The sequence below is a fragment of the Indicator indicator genome, chromosome 3 (assembly GCF_027791375.1).
Source record: "Indicator indicator isolate 239-I01 chromosome 3, UM_Iind_1.1, whole genome shotgun sequence".
Classification (NCBI taxonomy): Eukaryota; Metazoa; Chordata; class Aves; order Piciformes; family Indicatoridae; genus Indicator; species Indicator indicator.
In genome coordinates this window covers 22,360,429-22,378,859 of record NC_072012.1, presented here as the reverse complement: position 1 = coordinate 22,378,859, position 18,431 = coordinate 22,360,429, and the positions used below count along the sequence as shown (strand labels likewise).

Here is an 18,431-nt window from a genome sequence, read left to right as displayed (position 1 = left end):
CATGAGGGTCTGTAATTAGGCTCCCACAGTGTGAGCAGACAGACTTTCAGAGTGCTGCACACCCAGAAGCTCCTGCTGAGGTCAATAACCTCTTAGGTAGAGATTACACTTGCACTCCATCCAGCCTGACTCCCTGGGAGCTAGTTCCAGGATCAGGATTCCCAGCAGTACTTCCAGCCTTTCTTGCACAGTAATACGATTTCCTACTGTGACTTGGTTCTTTGGAGAATGTGGCTGGTAGACTATTTCCTATGAAAGATGCTGCTGCTATTATTTGGGTTTGGATGAGTTGTGATAATTCACCTTCAGTAGAAGCAAAGTTCTTCTGGCTATCCTTACCCCAGCAAAAATGTTCTGAGGTGCCGAGCGATCAAGCATCTGTTTTCTAAGCTGCTTTTGTTGCATCCTCCTGTGCCATCAGCTATTGTTTTAGAGCATTAATCACATCTATGCTCTTTCTCACATATTCTGTGCACACTACCAGGGTTTCTCCCTCTAAAATGCTCTCGGATCTCTGGCATTTGTTTTCAAGCAGTATCAGCTGGAGTTGAGGTAAATGATGCATTTGCAACACACTTTATTTCTTCCCTCAGGTTTGAACAGTGCTTCAGCTCAGCCAGAATTTTCAGAGATGTACTTGTAGGGACAGATTTCCAGGCAGCATAAACTGACATAACTCATTTAGGAGGTTTACATCCTCCCAGGAGCCTGTTTGTTTCTTCACTGAGTGCTTGCTTCTTTACACTACACATGCTTTTCTTTCATAGATCAATTTCTTTAGCATTGATTGTTTTTCTTCAATACTGCTTTTACTGATGTCAGTCACATTATCATTCAAACACTGATTTTCCTTCCACTTAAATATATGCTGCCATATTTGGTACTAGCAGAAACATGGCTCTGGAATTTAAAAATCACTTATTATATTGCACAAGGAAAATAAAAATGTTTAAGACTGAGAGACAATCATGTAATGGTTTTGCCTGGTTGGTTTAAATTGTTCTAGGTAAGCTTCCTTCTTTTCAATGCTGTAAGTCTGAATGCCACTGCTGTTGGAAAGGTTCTTTAAACACAGCATTGCTACAACTGACTTGGGAAGTCCCTGAGCATTTTGCTCGTCAGAGACTGAGAGAGAATACCTATGAGATGACCCTGGAACACTTGCTTTGTTTGTATATTTCTCCCTAGGTTTCTGCTGCACACCACCATGCCAGTCCAGATACCAGCTCAGTCTTCCAGCCTTGCATTTTTATGCTCAGCTAAGTCTTACTTCCCACTGAGGGTCTCCAGAGTTGGAACTTAATGAGAATAAGAAAAATTTCTGAAATCTACTAACTAGAAAAAAAAAATAAAAGAAAAGAAAAAAGAAAATACTAGAAAAAGAAGAAAGACTGATTATGTCAGTAAAAAGAGCTCCAATTAATTTTGTTACATCCCAACTGTGCAATTCTGGTGGGAAGAAGAGGGAACTACTAAATACTGACTAGTTTATCTGCTGTTGTCAGAAGTACTTTGTTCTTGAGCTTACTGTGACAATCTTCTCTGTGTCCAGTTTTCCATTGTTTGGAAAGGATGTTCTTTCTGGGGGTGCCTGACATTAGTACCCTGACATGTTCTGTGCAGCACAATGACTCACCCTTGAGATACGGCCTTCTCCAGACATGCCCTCTGTTTTTAATCATTATTGTTTGATAATTTCTGTTTTTAACTTCCTAAGCAAGCTGATGTTGGGTTTTATGTGCACCTTCTGTTTGTTCTTAGAGTATTTCTCATTGCTTTGGAAAAGACCTAGGAGGGACTTTTAACATCTCAGTTAATTTCAACAGGTGCCTTCTTATTTTTGCTTCTAGTCTGCTTGCAGCCAGGACACAGCACTAACATTTCTCTGCCTGTGTAATGCACACATTGAGAACTGCAGCCATGTGTATGCTATTCTGTGCTGTGATGGTTTCTGTAGTGTGTCCATGCATTACTAAGTAACTCCTGAACACTTTTACTGCTCTATCAGTAGTAGCAGTAGTACAAAATGGATTTCAAGCACAGCTTCTTAGTTTTCCCTCTAATAAGGAGCTATAAGATGGGGATGCAGCTAAGAAAATGATCTGATCTAACAGCAGCTCTTTGTAGCAATTCTTATTCTGCAGTAATCTGAATTTTTACACAACTAAGGCTAAGCATTCCAAATGTCTCTCCAAATGGTGACCTTGACTCTAAACAGTCCTGTTAAGTCTCATTGCTTTCAGTTAGAGCTATAAACCATGCCTGGATTTGTAATGGCTTATCCATATTTTCTGCTCATGTTTTTCTGAGGAGGGGAAGGTTTGTACACATTTCCACCTTTGCAGGGGATTTCTTTTTGCCCAACAATGCTATTTACACGGAACTTTTTACTATATCTATTTCCATTTTCTTATGGTTCTGGAATAAGGCACAGATTTGAAAGATTATATAAACATAGAAATGTGTTTTGTATCTCCTGTAAATCTAGGTTTAAGTGTCACATCTGCTTTGGACTGGATCTCAACTGCAATTAATTCTTTGGTCATAGCAGCCTCCTGTGACCCCCCTTTACATTCTAAGGAACCAGAGAACAGGGGAATGTGGCTCTACATTTAGAGAACCAGTCCTGGATGTTTGTTCTTTCATTGAAATTTCTCTCTGAAAGGATCATACACTGGTTAAAATTCATATTAGATGTCTCAGGACCAATTTATTGCAATCCCTGGAAGCCATGTTGACTGTATTCCTACTCATCAAAAGTACAGCTCACTAACTTTATCACTGGATGAGCAGGCTATGGCCCATCTTTGCTGTCCATATTCAGAAGCTCTTGAAAGCTGGAGAAAATGCAACAAACACTCTCTCAGGTGTTGCTTCAGCCATAGAACTGGCTCTGCTTTAGAGAAGGAGGTGCAATTACCATGTCTACTGACAGCCAGTAAAGTGCTGACTTTCAGTGGAGGTGACTTGAATATTTCAGCAGAGGTAATGAGTTTATGTTGCTAACAAAGACTGACCTGAGCCTACAGTGAAGCCTAAGCATTCTTTTGAATTCTCACATGCTACTGGCATTACTGAATCTAATGGAAGATAATGCTGAAACTTCAAAAGTAACATCACAAAACTTTAATGGGGTTTTGGACCTTCTAGCATAAAGAAGTCAAGGAATATTCATTAACATCCCCCCTTTCCTGTGAGATTTCAGGCCTAGCTGTGCACATCATAGAACTTCTGTAACTATATGACATTGTCACACCATACTTTAGAGTAAGCCTTGATTTCAACTTGAGAAAAGAGCTTCTTGTCTTTGAAATTACCTTTGGATAATTTATTTTTACTTTTTATCATTTCAGTAGTGAAATAGGTTTCTATATTGTCTAAATGACTCAAACATTTTGAAATACTCAAAAAAGTTCCAGAAGTCCTTCTGAAATAAAACATGAGAAGAATGGATCCTGTTTTCCTATCACAATGAGCAAAGTCTCTTTTTTGATTCAGAGTTGGCTTCTACTTGACCCATCTGTGTATGATATCAGAGAATGGATGAGGATGTCAAAGAGGTACATTCTTATTAGTGCTTTGAGTTTAAAGCTGAGCCACTGAATTGCATGGCAACAAGATCATCTGTTATGATTAAAAATGTGCAGAGAAGTACCAATAGAGGAAGAAAAGGATACTTTATGGACAGATCAGCAACTCCCAGCACACTCAGAGATGTCCCCTAAAGGGTTCAAGGTGCTTCCTACAATGCACATCTTATAAACCATTGCCTGTGTCAGGAAGACAGCAGACAACAGTGATGGACATAAATATATGGTCTTGAGCCAAGAAGACACTCAGACATGTGAGTAAGTCCACCTCTACTCATTGAACCACTTAAGCCTACAGGTCATGTGCCCCAGGACATTACAGCATAAAGATATCTGCAATTGCTAGTTAACTCAAAAGCAAAGTAATTGATATAGCTTCCTGCATGTGATAAAATGTCAAGATGAAAACCCACCATATTCTGGGACCTGGCCTGTTCCACGTTTCAACAACAGCCGCACTCTTCTGCCACCAGACTTGATTAGCTCTATTGCTCTGGCATGTGTCATGTCCCTTGTGCTTTCTCCATTGATTTCAATTATTTGATCTCCTACCTGTCAAGAAAGAAGAATATTGAGTCAAACAGAACTGCAGTAAAATGAGCATTTCAGAAAGAGACAGAGTGAATGGATCACAGGTTACTGAATGACAGACAGGCACATCAAGGCAGATTTGTTCCTGTCTGTCTGAGGGATATTACTGGCAGATTAAATAACTTCCAAAGTGGATTCTGAATGTGGTACATCAACTGCTGCACATCTGCTGAAATCAGCCTGCTACACTTGTAACTTGCCTTACAAGTCTTAGGTGTATGAGTTTTTTTTAATTTCTTGATATGTTGGAATCACTGGGAATGTTATCTGTGCTATACCTTAACTTGCAGTGTTGTGTGGCCTTAAGAAGACCGTTTCTGCATTTAACGTGCTGTTTTCATAGAGAAAAGAGAGATTTGAAGCACAAAGATCCATCATCTGAATATCCAAATCTTGGTAGGAAAGTCTCACACCAAATTAGAAGTTGTTATGAAGCAATCTACCAAACAAAGAAAGGTTAGTGCTACTGCACAGGGGACATGGGTTTGCTTTGAGCTATTTATGCATGGAAGGTTTTTGCTCACAGTAAGCACATCCACTGGATGAGGCATCCAGTTAGAGCTGCCAGCTCCAGGGCTCTGGTTACAGATTTCTACTACTCTCCTCCTGGCCAGCTCTCCAGTCAAAGTTAGCTTTGTTATTACTTTTCCACCTCTGTTTCTGCAGCTGTAAAATTGGGCACTGATGTCTGCATCTCCCATCCATCCATCACAGTCTCTCTCCCAGCTTTGCCTCCCGCTGGGAATTTTTGATTTTGCTCTTCCCTCCGTGAGAAGAGCTGGCTTTCAATGCTGGAAACTTTCTCCATGCCCAGTGGAGGGGCTGCTCTCTGTTGTGGCTGGTCAGCATGTAGGACGTGTAGGAAGCAGCAGCTGTACAGCTTGTTTGGTGCTGCAGTACCACAGCCACCTACTTATTTGCGAGCAAGTGGAATGAGCAACACGGTCAGGCCATGTATGAGCCTCCTCTCAGAAGCACCACAGCCTTTGGAGTTGAGATTATGCAGCTGTGTTGCAGAAGCCTCCAAGCCTTATTGAAGGGGTGACCCTGGTGAAGAACTGATCTCATGGTGCTGGTAGAGATGAGGGTCCAGGTGATGAGCAGCCAAGGGAAGTGCGTGAGACTCCCAGGTGAGTGGGTTCAGCAGACACATTTATCAGAGCCAGAGGAGCACACAGGCTCAGTGGGATCACACTGGCCTCAGTCTGCATCTGTGACCTCCTCACTGTGTGTATCCACTACATCAAAATGTACACCCTGCATACATCCTGGAGAGGGCTTTCAGGATTCTACACAGATTTCAAGATGACAGACACTTCTTTTCCTCTCACTAGCCTGTCCTGACACAACCAGCTCTTTGCTGGCCTTGGACATTGAAATCTTTTGTAAGCTGCCTTTGCTACTATTGTACTTCTGTCAACTGTTAAGTGTATTCCTTCAGAGGCTTTCCTTCTTTCCTTAGTTTGAAGTACAGTATTTACCAAATAAAAGTGAATAATATAAAATGTCAAACATCAAAGAAACTTGGAAGGGATGTCAAGAACTTACGTAGTCCCTATTTTTGTTCAGAAAGAATGCTACTAGAAGTGCTATGGCACTGTTTCTCAATTGGAATTCATACTTTGTCTATCAGAGTTGCAGCTTGTCTTATGAATTCTCCCAGGATCCTGCAGGCAATCAATGCCAGCAGTTAACTAAAAAAACATTGATCCAAATAAAACCTTTCAGCCATTCTATCCCACTTTGTAAATGCTGCAGAGTGAGTGTTGGGGGCGGGGGGGAAATCAGGATTATTTGTGCAAAAAAGCCTTAACTGTGCAGTGCAAATTTCTTCCTTGGTGGATTTTTTCAGAATGCCTTTGGCTGTACCATGCACTATGCGGTTTCAGGTATTTCTGATGACCTCCAAACCACAGTGACACACAGCACATGCACTCTCTGGACTGTGGAGAGATCTCCCCCAGGTTTGCCCATGCAGGGCTGTTTGCATCACCATGACTTTTGAAATGGTTGGTTGGATGTAATTGCTGCGCACAGAGCAAAAGTGGAAAATGTCTTTTACCACTTCTGTAACACAGACAGAAGATGGATTTGTAGCATCCCCATGAGAATACTGGTCACGGCAGACACAGACAAAATTCAGCCAGTTTGGGAAAATCTGTTTCCAAATGTCATGAAACAATTAAGCCCTGGTAGAAATCCTACAAAAGTAAACTCGGATTTTCCAGTGGCTTAAAGACAGCTCTTTTTGGTGTCACATTGCCTGGAGAAACCGTGTTCTGCAGAAGGCATTTAAAATTAACTTGTTAGTGTGTTTTGAGAGAAGTGCCAGGTTAGATCAAATGAAGGAGCTATTTTTAACAGTCCTTGATAAATGGCCTTTAAAATGAGCACTGATGAAAGCCATGCAGAGCATGTACAGTCCTTCAAATAAAATGCTCTGCACTCTGGAGCAGACAGAAAGAGATTTTAATACAATTTAATATGTAAAAAGGTTAAGTTAATGTCACATTTTCCCCTTGCTGTTTGCCTTTCTTCTCTTCTCATTGGTTAATATACAGGAACCACCTTATATTAATGTAACCTTTTTCTGTATTTCAGTGGATTAAAATTTTTTTTTCCTCTGCAGGCAGCACATAGCAGTTTTTTTATTATAAAATGTTATGTGCAAATAACCTGGGAAAGCTTAAGAGATGCCAGCATCATGCTTCTGTGACTGAAGAAGGAGAGAGAAACAAGTTGGCAATAATTCGGTGCTTTGAATTTTACATCAGAAAGTGAGAGGTGAAGTGAATAGATGCAGGAGCAATGGGTTAATTGTGTTCCATTCATTTGTGTTTTGTGGCTGAGTGATGTCTCTGAATTACATTGCCTTTGCAGCACAGGCCCAGCTCTGATCAGATAAGAAACCAAGGAGAAATGTTGCCAACACTCTTACCCTGAGAAAAGCTTCAATTTGACTTTACATTCGTATCTGAGGAATTCATACAAAAGAGAAAACCTTGACTGAAGAGTGGTTCCCCATGTGTCAGATACATTCCTATTCCTATTTTGTCTACATTTAAAAATTTGTAACACCTTCCTTCCTCTCATCAATGTAGATTCTCTTACATCTGAAGGAAGCCATGCTGTATGCTTTCTTTCTGGCCATGCATCCAAACATGCTTGCTCTCTTGTATTATCTATTGGGGGACTGATTTTTAGATACTTTTGGGCTGTTTCTGTCTTTCCTAAATCCAGTGAGTTTTTTTGAAGAGGAGTTTAGATATACCTATATGTTGAAGATGCACCAAGGTAAGGCCAGAGTTAATGGTAAGCATAGAAAGTGGTCTGAAAAGAACCCAGTGTCTGTTACATGGGATCCTCATTACTCTGTTTTCAGGATAAAAGTTGATTCCTGCAGTTTTATATTACACATGACATTTCTCTGTCCTTTGCTTCTGGATCCTCCTAAGCCTGTCCCCTGTCTCCAAACTGGAGATACTACTTCAGTGAGGGTAGGCAGAAGACATCAAAATGCTAACATCCCTCCCATGTGGGAGAAACACTTTACTAATACTGTTCCCAGAACGAGACCTTTGATTTTTTGTAACACATCAGATTCGCAGCTCAGAGTTAGCTTGGATTCCAATATTATCCTCAGCAGTATTGGCTAAATAGGTATCCCACATTTTACATTGTGCATCGATGAACCTTATCTGATTGACTGCTTTAGGATAAAATTTTATTTTGACATCTATGTCTGTTCCTCAAAGTCCTTTTAAACCCTTTATGAATGGTGACATCTTGGCACCAGCAAATTTTATTTAATTATTTATCAATAGGTCTCCAATCATTAATAAAAACATTGAATCGAGTTGATTTCATCCCAGACCCTTCAGAACCACAGCTGTAATTTGAGACTTGTAATTACTATTCAGGAGCAGACCATGCTCAGCAGCCTTTGAGAAGGATTATTTTCAGCAACCACATTACAGTGATTCCACCTAGAGTCTATTTCTCCATTTTTTTTTTAATTTCATAGAAAGTGGTGTTGAAAGATGAAAAGAAGATAACTAACTTGTACATTTCTCTTCCCCCTCTTCCACAAAGAAATAAAAATGAAAATCAGAAATTAGAAATGAGAAAATGACTGGGATGATTGGATTTACTTCCTACCTTTTTAATGTTGATGGACTTTTTCAACTTTTTGATATCTTGTCACAGATTAGTTCTGGGAACGAAAGCTGAAGGAACTTTTCTCTATTATTTGACTTTAAAAATAGAGAGCATGTTTTCATTTCTCTAGTCTGATACTAACTTTCTTGTCCTCCATGAATTCTTATACATAATTACTAATAGTCTAGAAATTGCTTTCTCTTAGACATAATTACTAATAGTCTAGAAATTACCTTCTTAGTCATTGAGCACACAGGAACATCAACATGCTCAGCTGACTTGAATCCAAGTATGCTTTTGGCAGTTTCTCCTTATTCTGATCTATACTAATTTATTTTTGTTGAATTTGATGTACATATATGGTCCTTCTCAACATCTCAGTGAAGACTCACAGAAAGCAAGCACTGAATATTTCAGCCTTCTCTACATTTTCAGCAAGCAATGGACCTCATTTTTTCCTGTTCTTCATATTTCTTTTAGTATATTTATGTCACCTGTTCTAGTTACCTTCTATATTTCTTGCAGACTGCTTGGATATCATTCTGTTGTATTTCATCTTCCCTCTGCATCTGGTGGGACACCAACCGCCTGACAGGTGTTGAGCATCTAATCTTTTATCGGATATCACCCTGTGGCACTAGCTGCTTTCACAGTGAATGACACATTTTAATAGCAGACCATTGTTTTTAAGAGACATTTCAGCAAGCTGCCTTCTTTGCAGATATAAAGCTTTTCAGATGAAACATCAGAATATTTCCAAAGATTAAGTTCAAGTTAGCAACATTATTGCTCTGCACGGCATTTAGGTCCCCTGTCTTTTTAGACTTTATGGACTTCATTTTTGTCATGAAATTTACAGAAAAAAACAGTTCCCCAAATCTGGAGAGTTATGCATCCCTAAAATAATATCTTTAGCTCCCATGCTATTCAGGTACACTTTTTCCATGGCAGCATGAGAGAACACATACATCCTAATCACCAAGTTTCAAATCCACAAATAGCAGGGAAAATGCTTGAGAGTATAGCCCTTGAATTGCAACATTTTAATCTCACAAAGCCACTGCCAAAGACTGCCCTTAGCTCTTTGGAATAAACCTTAAATTGAAGGTGTGTGTGCATGGGATCCATGTGTGGAGCTGCCGTGGATGTCTCCCTTTGCAAGGCTGGCAGCTGTTGGTGGCCAGTCATGCGAAAGGAACAGATGGACCCCTTCCTGCTCTCAACAGCCAGGCCACCCCCATCACAAACACCCCCCAAACTGGCATCAGCTCTGATTTGTAACCTTCCTGGCAGTCTTCAGCAAAGACTACAAAGCTGGAGTGATCAGTCTTCACCCCCTCCAGACGCTCCCACCAGTTTACAATTAAAACGTGTTGGCAAGCCAGCCTGGGAAGCTTGCAGGGCTGCTGCCTGAGCTGTATTGAATCTGAAGAAACATGCTCTCTGCAGCCATCAGTTTGGCATGTTGGCTCTTCATTGTGCATCTTTCTTCCCACAGAACGTGGCCCTGGATGAATTTCCATGCTGTTTGGGATAAATGCCTGCCCAAGCCCACTGATTCTTCTCCTGGCCCAATGACATGTGACAAAGAGAACGCTCCTCTATTATATTCTTACAATGTGCAAGCACGAAGTAAACACTGAATGCTTCCCTCCTGTACCTTAATGTTTTATTTTGAATATTAATGATTTAAATGTAATTATGGAAGTAGTTTGTATATATGGGAAATGTCTCTTAAAAAAATCCGTTTCAGTTCAAGTTAATTCAGATGCTCCATTCATGCATAAGAGCAACTGAGTGATAAACTTGGGCAGCCTCTTTTCTGGCAATAATGAGAAGATAATATTCCTAAGGAATGTTTCGGTGACATTAGTATTGATAGGTTAATTAGAAAGAAAATTGTAAAGCTTCTCCCAATCATTAGAATAAAGGACCTCTAGAACATGTGAGTTTATTTGCAGAGTCTTTGTCCTGTTCATATTTTATAGCAATTATTACCTGGCTTGTTAAAAAAAGCCAACCTTACATATAATCAGGAGTTCAGAAGCAGGCTAAACCAGAAGGAAATACCCAGAGCTTTAAGGCAGTCAAGAGGAATTTTCTTGCTCAAATGTATTTTGAAATTGTTAATTAAAACTATTGAAACAGGTTCTGGTGTCTCCATCATAAGAAGGAAACAGAGCTGTTCTGAGTTCAAAGGAGGGCCACAAAGATGATCCAGGGGCTGGAGCACCTCTGCTGTGAGCATAGGCTAAGGGAGCTGGGGTGTTCAGCCTGGAGAAGCGGACAAGGGGGAATGGTTTGAAGCCGAGCGAGAGTAGGTTCAAATTGGATCTTAGGAAGAAGTTCTTCAGTATGAGGATGGTGAGACTCTAGAATAGGTTGCCCAGGGCGGTTGTGGATGCCTGGAGTGTTCAGGTTGGATGAGCAGCTAAGTCTAGCTGAGAGGTGTCTCTGCCCATGGCAGGGAGGTTGGAGTAGATAATCTGTGAGGTCCCTTCCAACCCAAGCCAGTCTGTTATTCTATGGTGACAGCTTTGTGTACATTTGCCTCCATCAGTGTGTAAGGACTGGTCTGTAAACAGGTGTGCAGATGCCAGCTGCACTAAATGAACTTAATTTTGTGTGCACATTTTCATTCTCTGTTAAATGAGAAAAACTAATGATAAAAGCAGCCTCAAAATTATTTGTGCAAAGGGCATGGCTTTGATTTTATTAATGCATTTTATAATTAAATCTCAGGAAAGAGACTAATTACAGTTAATTCCTTTTATATGGGCATTCTATTTTTATAAGTCAAACTTTTTTTTGCACATTATTTGTTGTTATTATTGTCAGTGAGTCCAAAAAGGCTGAGAGATTGTCTGTACTTGGAGACTAATAGCGACTCCAGAATATCTGTTTTGGTGAATTTCCAAGTATTGCCAAACCCTAGTACCATTGCCTAGAGTTAGGCACAGGCTGAATATCTGCTGAGCAAATTTCTTCACAGCAGAGAATCTGTACTGCCTGGAAATCCCAGCTGTGCTGTGTGGACTGAGCAAAGCTACAGGGTATTTCTGGTCTTGAACTCCCTCCAGTGCCTATTAGATATGTGAACTTGGGTGTCTCCGGAAGAGACGTGGCATTTATCTCTGGAGGAATTACATTAACATGTCCCATGCCACTTTTGAAGCATGACCCATGGAGTTTTAGAGTCACATTTTTTTTTCTCTGACAGCCAGCTGTTTAAGCAGCTGTAGCTTCTTCCCCCTGGAAATGCCAGCCCTGTGTTCCCACAGAGAGCTGATCTTGCATCTTGCATGCTGCGAGGAAGAGAGGGGACAGAGGACACGGACTGAATTGGCACAGAGCAAGAAATGGCTTTCATACCACTTCTTAGCAGGTACTCTAGCTTGTTTTGATTTTCACATTTCCACCTTTTTCTGAGAGAGGGAGAAACATTAGAAGTGTTACTATACAAAGAGAGGTTGGAAAGTGGAAAAAGTGCATGATCAAGTGTCTGCAGAGAATGAGGTATGCAGGAAAGAATAAGGGAGTTTGTGATGATGGGGGGCTAACAAGACAGCAGAATGCACTTCTGGTACTACAGGAGACCTCACAGAATCACAGAATCAACCAGGTTGGAAGAGACCTCCAATATCATCAAGTCCAACTAATCACCCAACCCTAACTAATCAACTAGACCATGGCACTAAGTGCCTCATCCACTCTCTTCTTAAACACCTCCAGGGACGTTGACCCCACCACCTCCCTGGGCAGCCCATTCCAATGGCCAATCACTCTTTCTGTGAAGAAATTCTTTCTAAGATCAAGCCTAAACTTCCCCCTGCACAGCTTGAGACTGCGTCCTCTTGTTCTGTTGGTGGTTGCCTGGGAGAAGTGGCCAACCCCCACCTCCCTTCAGGTAGTTGTAGACAGCAACAAGGTCTCCCCTGAGCCTCCTCTTCCCCAGGCTAAACAATCCCATCTCCCTCAGATGCTCCTCATAGGGCTTGTGCTCCAGATCCCTCACCTGCTTTGTTGCCCTTCTCTGGACACATTCAAGCAACTCAACATCTTTCTTGAATTGAGGGGCCCAGAACTGGACACAGTACTCAAGGTATGGCCTAACCAGTGCTGAGTACAGAGGCAGAATGACTTCCCTGCTCCTGCTGGCCACACTTGATGCCTTCTGCATCATTGCTGCAAAACATTCCATGTGCATTAAAGATGTCAAAGATAAAAGGAAAAGTCATTATCCTACTGGACTTGATATACCATTACTTTCTTTGAAATAGACCTAGGATGACAAAGCGTAGCATAATGGAATATTAATACCATGCATTTTACCACTACAGTCATGGATGGAAACCAGCAGACTGCTAAAAATTAAGAAGAACATTTTCTTGTTTCTTCTAGATGGTCTTCGGCAGTTACTATCAGGCAAAAGCAAAGTAAATTCAAGATTTGACAAGCTGATTTTATAGATCTTACATGAAAGCTTGTGTATGGAGACTCCTTCTTCCAAAACTTCACTCAAAAAGGAAACCAGAGAAGAACATAAAGTTTGAGAAGTTAAACATAAAACTACAAAAAGAATGTGAAAAGGAAAAATGCTAAATATAAAAGCTAAGAGTATACTTTCAGACATACCACAGATATGGAGCCTGTCAGACAACCAAGACCTCAAAAGCTAGTTTATGCAGGAAACAGATGAATTCTTTGCATCAGTGTTCACTAAAGAGGAGAGAGCAAAACTCCTGCAGAGGGTCTGCTCACCACAGGGGTGAGTCTAAAGGAACTGACTCCAACAGCAGGGTCAGTGGCAAAGTTTTTAGAACAAACTGATGAAATGGGCAATAAGAAAACATCAGAGATAGACGACTTTCATCCTCAACTCTAAAGGAATTTGAATATGAAGCTGCTGAACCAGTAGTTAAAGAATGTAAGCTGCTGCCTACATCAGTAGATTGCTGGATAGCAGAAGAATGGAAAGTGGCAAGTGTGACACCACTTCCAGGAGAATGGTGCTGGATAGTAACGAAGCGAATTTCCTGTTCAACTGAGCAGGTAGAAGGAAGCAATAAGGATGGTGAGGGCCAGCTGGAACACGGATAATGATGATACAGTGGGAAAGGGTCAGTGTAGCTACTGCACAGGGAGGCCATTCCTCACAGATCTATCACAGGTCACTGGAGCTCTCAACAACTATATAGACAAATGTGCTCTGGTTAGGACTCTGACATTTTCATAAAGCTTTTCACAGTAATGCCTTCAGTAAAGGCTCTGCTGAGTGATGAGAAAGAAGAGTCTGCTAGGTGAGACATTAAATTCCAGGAAAAAATGCTTTAAATAAGTGGTCAATTTTCACAATCAGAAGACCTTGCCATGATGATTATGATGATTATTCTGTTCAGTATATTTGTATATATCATGGTGAAGAGGTTGAAGATGGGGTGATAGTATTTGCAAGTAATACAATACCATGCAAGTCTATCAAATATAAACAGAAAGTACAAAGCTGTAAAAAGATAGCACAAGACTGGGTGTTAAAACAACAGGTTCAATTCAGTGATGCTAAGTGTGAAGTACCTGTGGCAAATTACGTACACAATGCCTCTAATTAATCATTCCCTCTGAAGAGAAAGACCTCCTTGTGGTTAGCTCGCTAGAGATGTGTGGTAGTTTTAGGCTGTGCCTAAAAAACCCACCATAAAATGGCAGCCCAGTCAATAAAGGAAACAGAATATTACCATTAGGGAAGGAATAGGCAATAAAGGAGAAGCCATCATCATGTCATTTAGGAACACCAGTGTCATGAAAACTGCAGATTGTTATGATGCTTAAACCTCCAAACAAAGGGAAGAAAAGGTTCTGAGGAGGCCAGTGAGGCTGGTCAAGGGTAAAGAGCGGCTCCCTTATGAGGCAAGATGAAACACACTGGTAAACTTCAGTGGGAAAAAGGTGAATATGATGTAGGACAGCAGAATAATGGAGAATGAGGAAGGAATCATAAGATTATTATGTTGTAGCTACAGATAAAAAAAAAAAAAAGCATGCATCAATGGTTAAGAAATAGGCCTAATAGATACTACATATGAAAACCCTACCATAATTAAAAAATCTGTAAACTGATGATTATCAGGAATTTGGATTAGAATAATTTCATACTTGTCCTACATTCGTTTCCTAAACATCTTCTACTTGTTCTTGCTGGAGTGAGGATACTGGGCTGAGTGTGCCATAGGAATGAGTCTAGTCTCTGTATCCTTTTACCTTCAAAGGTGAGCTCTCCAATTTCTACTTGTCATGGTTTGGGAAGCACAGAAGAGACACTGCCTTGCTTGTTCCTGTTGCTAAACAAAGTGTGTCAGTTACCAGAGAGGCACCATTTGGTGAGTTCATTTTTTTCTAACACTCTTGATTTTTTTTTTTTTTTGAAGTTTGGGCTAATTAATTTTTAGGCCTGAAAACCGTTATAAATCTTCCATAAAATAAAGATTTTAAATACGGTGCCTGCCTGCCAACTAAGTATTTTCATCTTCAAATTTCATACTAAACCATTTTTATCACGATTATTAACTCATTCTTTTTCACAGTTGGCTCGAAGGATTTTGCTATTAGGCATAGACCTACAAGGATGCTTTGAATGTGTCAAATTGAGTATATTTTTACAAGAATGATGCTAATTACATGTGTGAGAGAAATATTCTTTCTCCTTACCTTTCTGCAAACAAATGCTGAAAACCACACACAGGATTTTGGAGGAATGCTGAATAATAGTACACTGAAAGTTAATTTACTCTTGATTTATTAAGCACTTATACTGTCAAAATATTTCAGGATCCCTGAGGATCTCAGTTTGCATTTCTTTGTTGTGCAGAACAAGAATGTTGATCAGCTTTATGTGTGCATGTCAATATATTCTTCCTTGAGTTCTGCAAATCACACTAACCCAGCATTAAGCTCTCCTTGCTACAGGCTGGCATAAAGCTCTCATGCTTGAGTATTCCAGCTGAATTCCCAGAGTTCAGATCAATCACACCTAATCTCACCACAAGTCAGGTTGGATAGTGATGTATATAGTAGGGAACTGGCATGAATGAGATTACCCCAAAGGGATGTGGTATTTAGTGGGAGAGCGTAGCTAACATCTTCTTGTACTGCTCATATCACAAATCACAGAATAAATGGATGGGACTAAGAATATCTTTGTCTTTGTGCTCCATTGTACTGACACTGCAGACGTTTACTGAATGTTTACTCTGAGGGTGAGATCTGTATTACCACATAAAGTAAACCAGGTATGCTGAAGGTTTGAAGAGCAAGTGCTTCTTAAGCAGAAAAGATCGTCTGCTTAACTGACATGAATCATTCTTCAGGCATTTGTCTTTCAGATGTGTGCAACAGACCTTAGTCAGAGGATAGTGGAGCACCATGTGCTCCTGGAGTATATGTCTGTCACTTATGTGTGCACATAAAGTCAACACTTAGATGTAAAACACTGAATTCTCCCTTTTAGCTAGGAATAGTTCTTGGTGTAGGTAGATAAAGTTTCCTGAAGAACCACAAATAAGGTTGCTGTGAACACTTTTATCATAGGAAAGGACAAAATACAGAAATTGTGATAGTATGCAGAATGCAGTAAACCCATTCACAGTGTAGATTGGTTACTGTTGTGAGTCTCACTGTGCTGCTCGCTTGGCAAGCTGAGAACAGACCAAGCAAGGCCACACAGACTCCCTTGCAACAACAATACAGAAGCTCATAATTGACACTGTAAGAACTTCCTGTCCCTTGAGCCTATTTTTGTCACTGTGTACAACTGAAATAAAGAGAGTGCCACAGACCACAGGAGAAGCAACAGACAGGAAAAAGACTTGAAGAGTCAAAGGAGGACTGCAAAACATGAAAGCCAGGAAATTGTTCAGTGCCTGAATGTTCTGCAAATATATAAGAAAAATCTACAAGAGAATGAGAAAAATAATGTCATACTAGGAGATATGAGGAAGATATAGATGGGGCCCAGTGGTGTATGTGGCCTGAGAAAAATGAATTGACAAGACAACAAAACTAGAAATGTCAGAGATGGGAAGCATGACTGCTGTGGAAGATGTGAGAAAAAGGATGTAATTCACAAAGTGACAAAACGGCACAGATGCAGTCTGTATGAAAAAGCACATTTCACCCCATTCTTCATGAATTTTGCATTCACTAAACCCATTTGTGCAAGCTGCTCTGTATCTTTGCAGCACTCAGCCACAGGCTCTTTGATGCTGGTTTCAATAAACATTTTGGCTGCAGGAGGTATTATTCAAAGCAGTAAGAGGTCTGTTGGTCATATCTCACATATCTAGCAAACACTATGAACATCCTTTAGCAATTCTCCTGAGAGCAGTCAGTAGCTCCTCATCTTTAATACAGGAAGGGATAGAGATCTGCAGGGCAAAGCTCTGCTGATTATTGTCCTTAATGTGAGACATTAGCAAAATATGAGTTACTGTGAGCCTTATCTAAATAGACCTGTAAAACTGTTGTCAGTGGTGGCTGAATCTTCCAAGGCTGTGGGGACTGTGCTCCACATTGTTCATGTTATGTCCCTCATCTCTGGTGACTGATTCAACTCAATGATACTATCACTGGCAGTGTTTGGTTTTTTTGTTATGGGATTTCTTAAGTGAACGCTTTAAGATTTAGTATTTCGATGTAGTGTTTTGATTTCTACCAATACAGAACTCAAATGCAGTAAGACCTATGCAGACAAATAGTAAAAACTGATCACTACAGCCATGATTGAATAATATCAGTAAATAAACTTAGCAAACATTCTGAAGGCAACTTGATTGAATTAGTAAAAGAACACAGACTATAGCTTAGGTTTCATAGTTACCCAATAAATGTCATATTGCTATCACTTTGCTTTTGTGATTAGAGACATAAATGTAAATTATGTTGATATTATTATCAAAGAAACATTACACTTGTCAGAGATTTTAAAGTTGCTTAGCTGTGAGTGAAAGAATATGAAGAAAAATGTACAACACAGCAAAAGCTATTATCAACAGGAAGTAATACATTTATTCCGCAAGGAAACTACATAGACCTAGGATATGTTTCAACTAATTTCTTGAACTTCTACAAAGCAAGTTTATAATATAAGAAGTATTTGGGACTGGCTCTTCAAAATCTGATCATGCTTTCTCTTTGATACCATCATCAAACTTAACTGTAAAAGTTGAAAAACAAAAGTTACTTACCCTCATCCTTCCATTTCTTATTGCTGGCCCATCTTCTGCTAACCTCAACACATACAAATCCATTTTGTACTCCCTTCCTCCTCGAATACTAAACCCAAAACCTTTGGCTCCTTTCTCCAAATCAACAGTGAAATAATCAAAGTCCTGTATTGACAAAGGCAAAATGAAAGACAGTTAACCATATGAATGTCATGGTACACATACAAGAAAACTTTAAAATACAAATCTTCAAGGTCTGCACTGACAGACATTGGTCATTTCTGAAAGAGACTTTAAGAAAATGTAAATGCTTCAGTCTGAACCATCCTCAAAAGGCATCTTCCTGCCTGGTACCAGGAGCTCTCCAGATGGTTTCTGTGTTCATCCTCAGTACTTTCATGGCACCTGAGTATAGGTGTTTATACTCAATGAAGTGCAATTTGGCAAGGGAGGTAGTGGGCAGTTCCTGCATAAGCAATTATCACAAGTGAAAATCAGTAAGAGAGATATCTCCTAAAATCCCATCAGAATTCAAGATCAGCAGGCTGGACTGGATGGAGTCACAAAGTATAGCTGTTCTCATCAGAGACTGAAATTTATCTTTCCATTTTATCTTTGGTAGACTTTAACTACCAGACCCATAGAGGGGTCTGGGTGGGAACTTGCTCTGTTGCTTCTGATCTGCTGGCAGGCAAGAGTGCAAGACCCATGGGAGCAGGATTAAATAAAGAGCAAGCTTGGGTTGTATAGACCAATGGTTAGAGAATTAAACTGGAGACGGTGAGAAATAATCAGTCTAAACACCTCTCTAGAAGCTAATAAGCATTTTAGAAGCTGTTTGCATGGGGTTAGGAATTTCATTTACATACTGAAA

At 40.1% G+C, this 18,431-nt stretch overlaps 1 protein-coding gene across 1 annotated transcript in view; it reads right to left on the bottom strand.

The window, feature by feature from the left end:
* The window catches only part of MAGI2 (membrane associated guanylate kinase, WW and PDZ domain containing 2), a 646,435-nt gene that overhangs the window by 14,049 nt on the left and 613,955 nt on the right, over positions 1-18,431 (bottom strand). Inside the window, exons 20-21 of the mRNA XM_054399405.1 lie at positions 17,579-17,722; positions 4,004-4,142 (exon numbers count right to left, since the gene is read on the bottom strand). Coding sequence (XP_054255380.1) covers positions 4,004-4,142; positions 17,579-17,722 — 283 coding nt within the window. The remainder of the gene's footprint in view (positions 1-4,003; positions 4,143-17,578; positions 17,723-18,431) is intronic.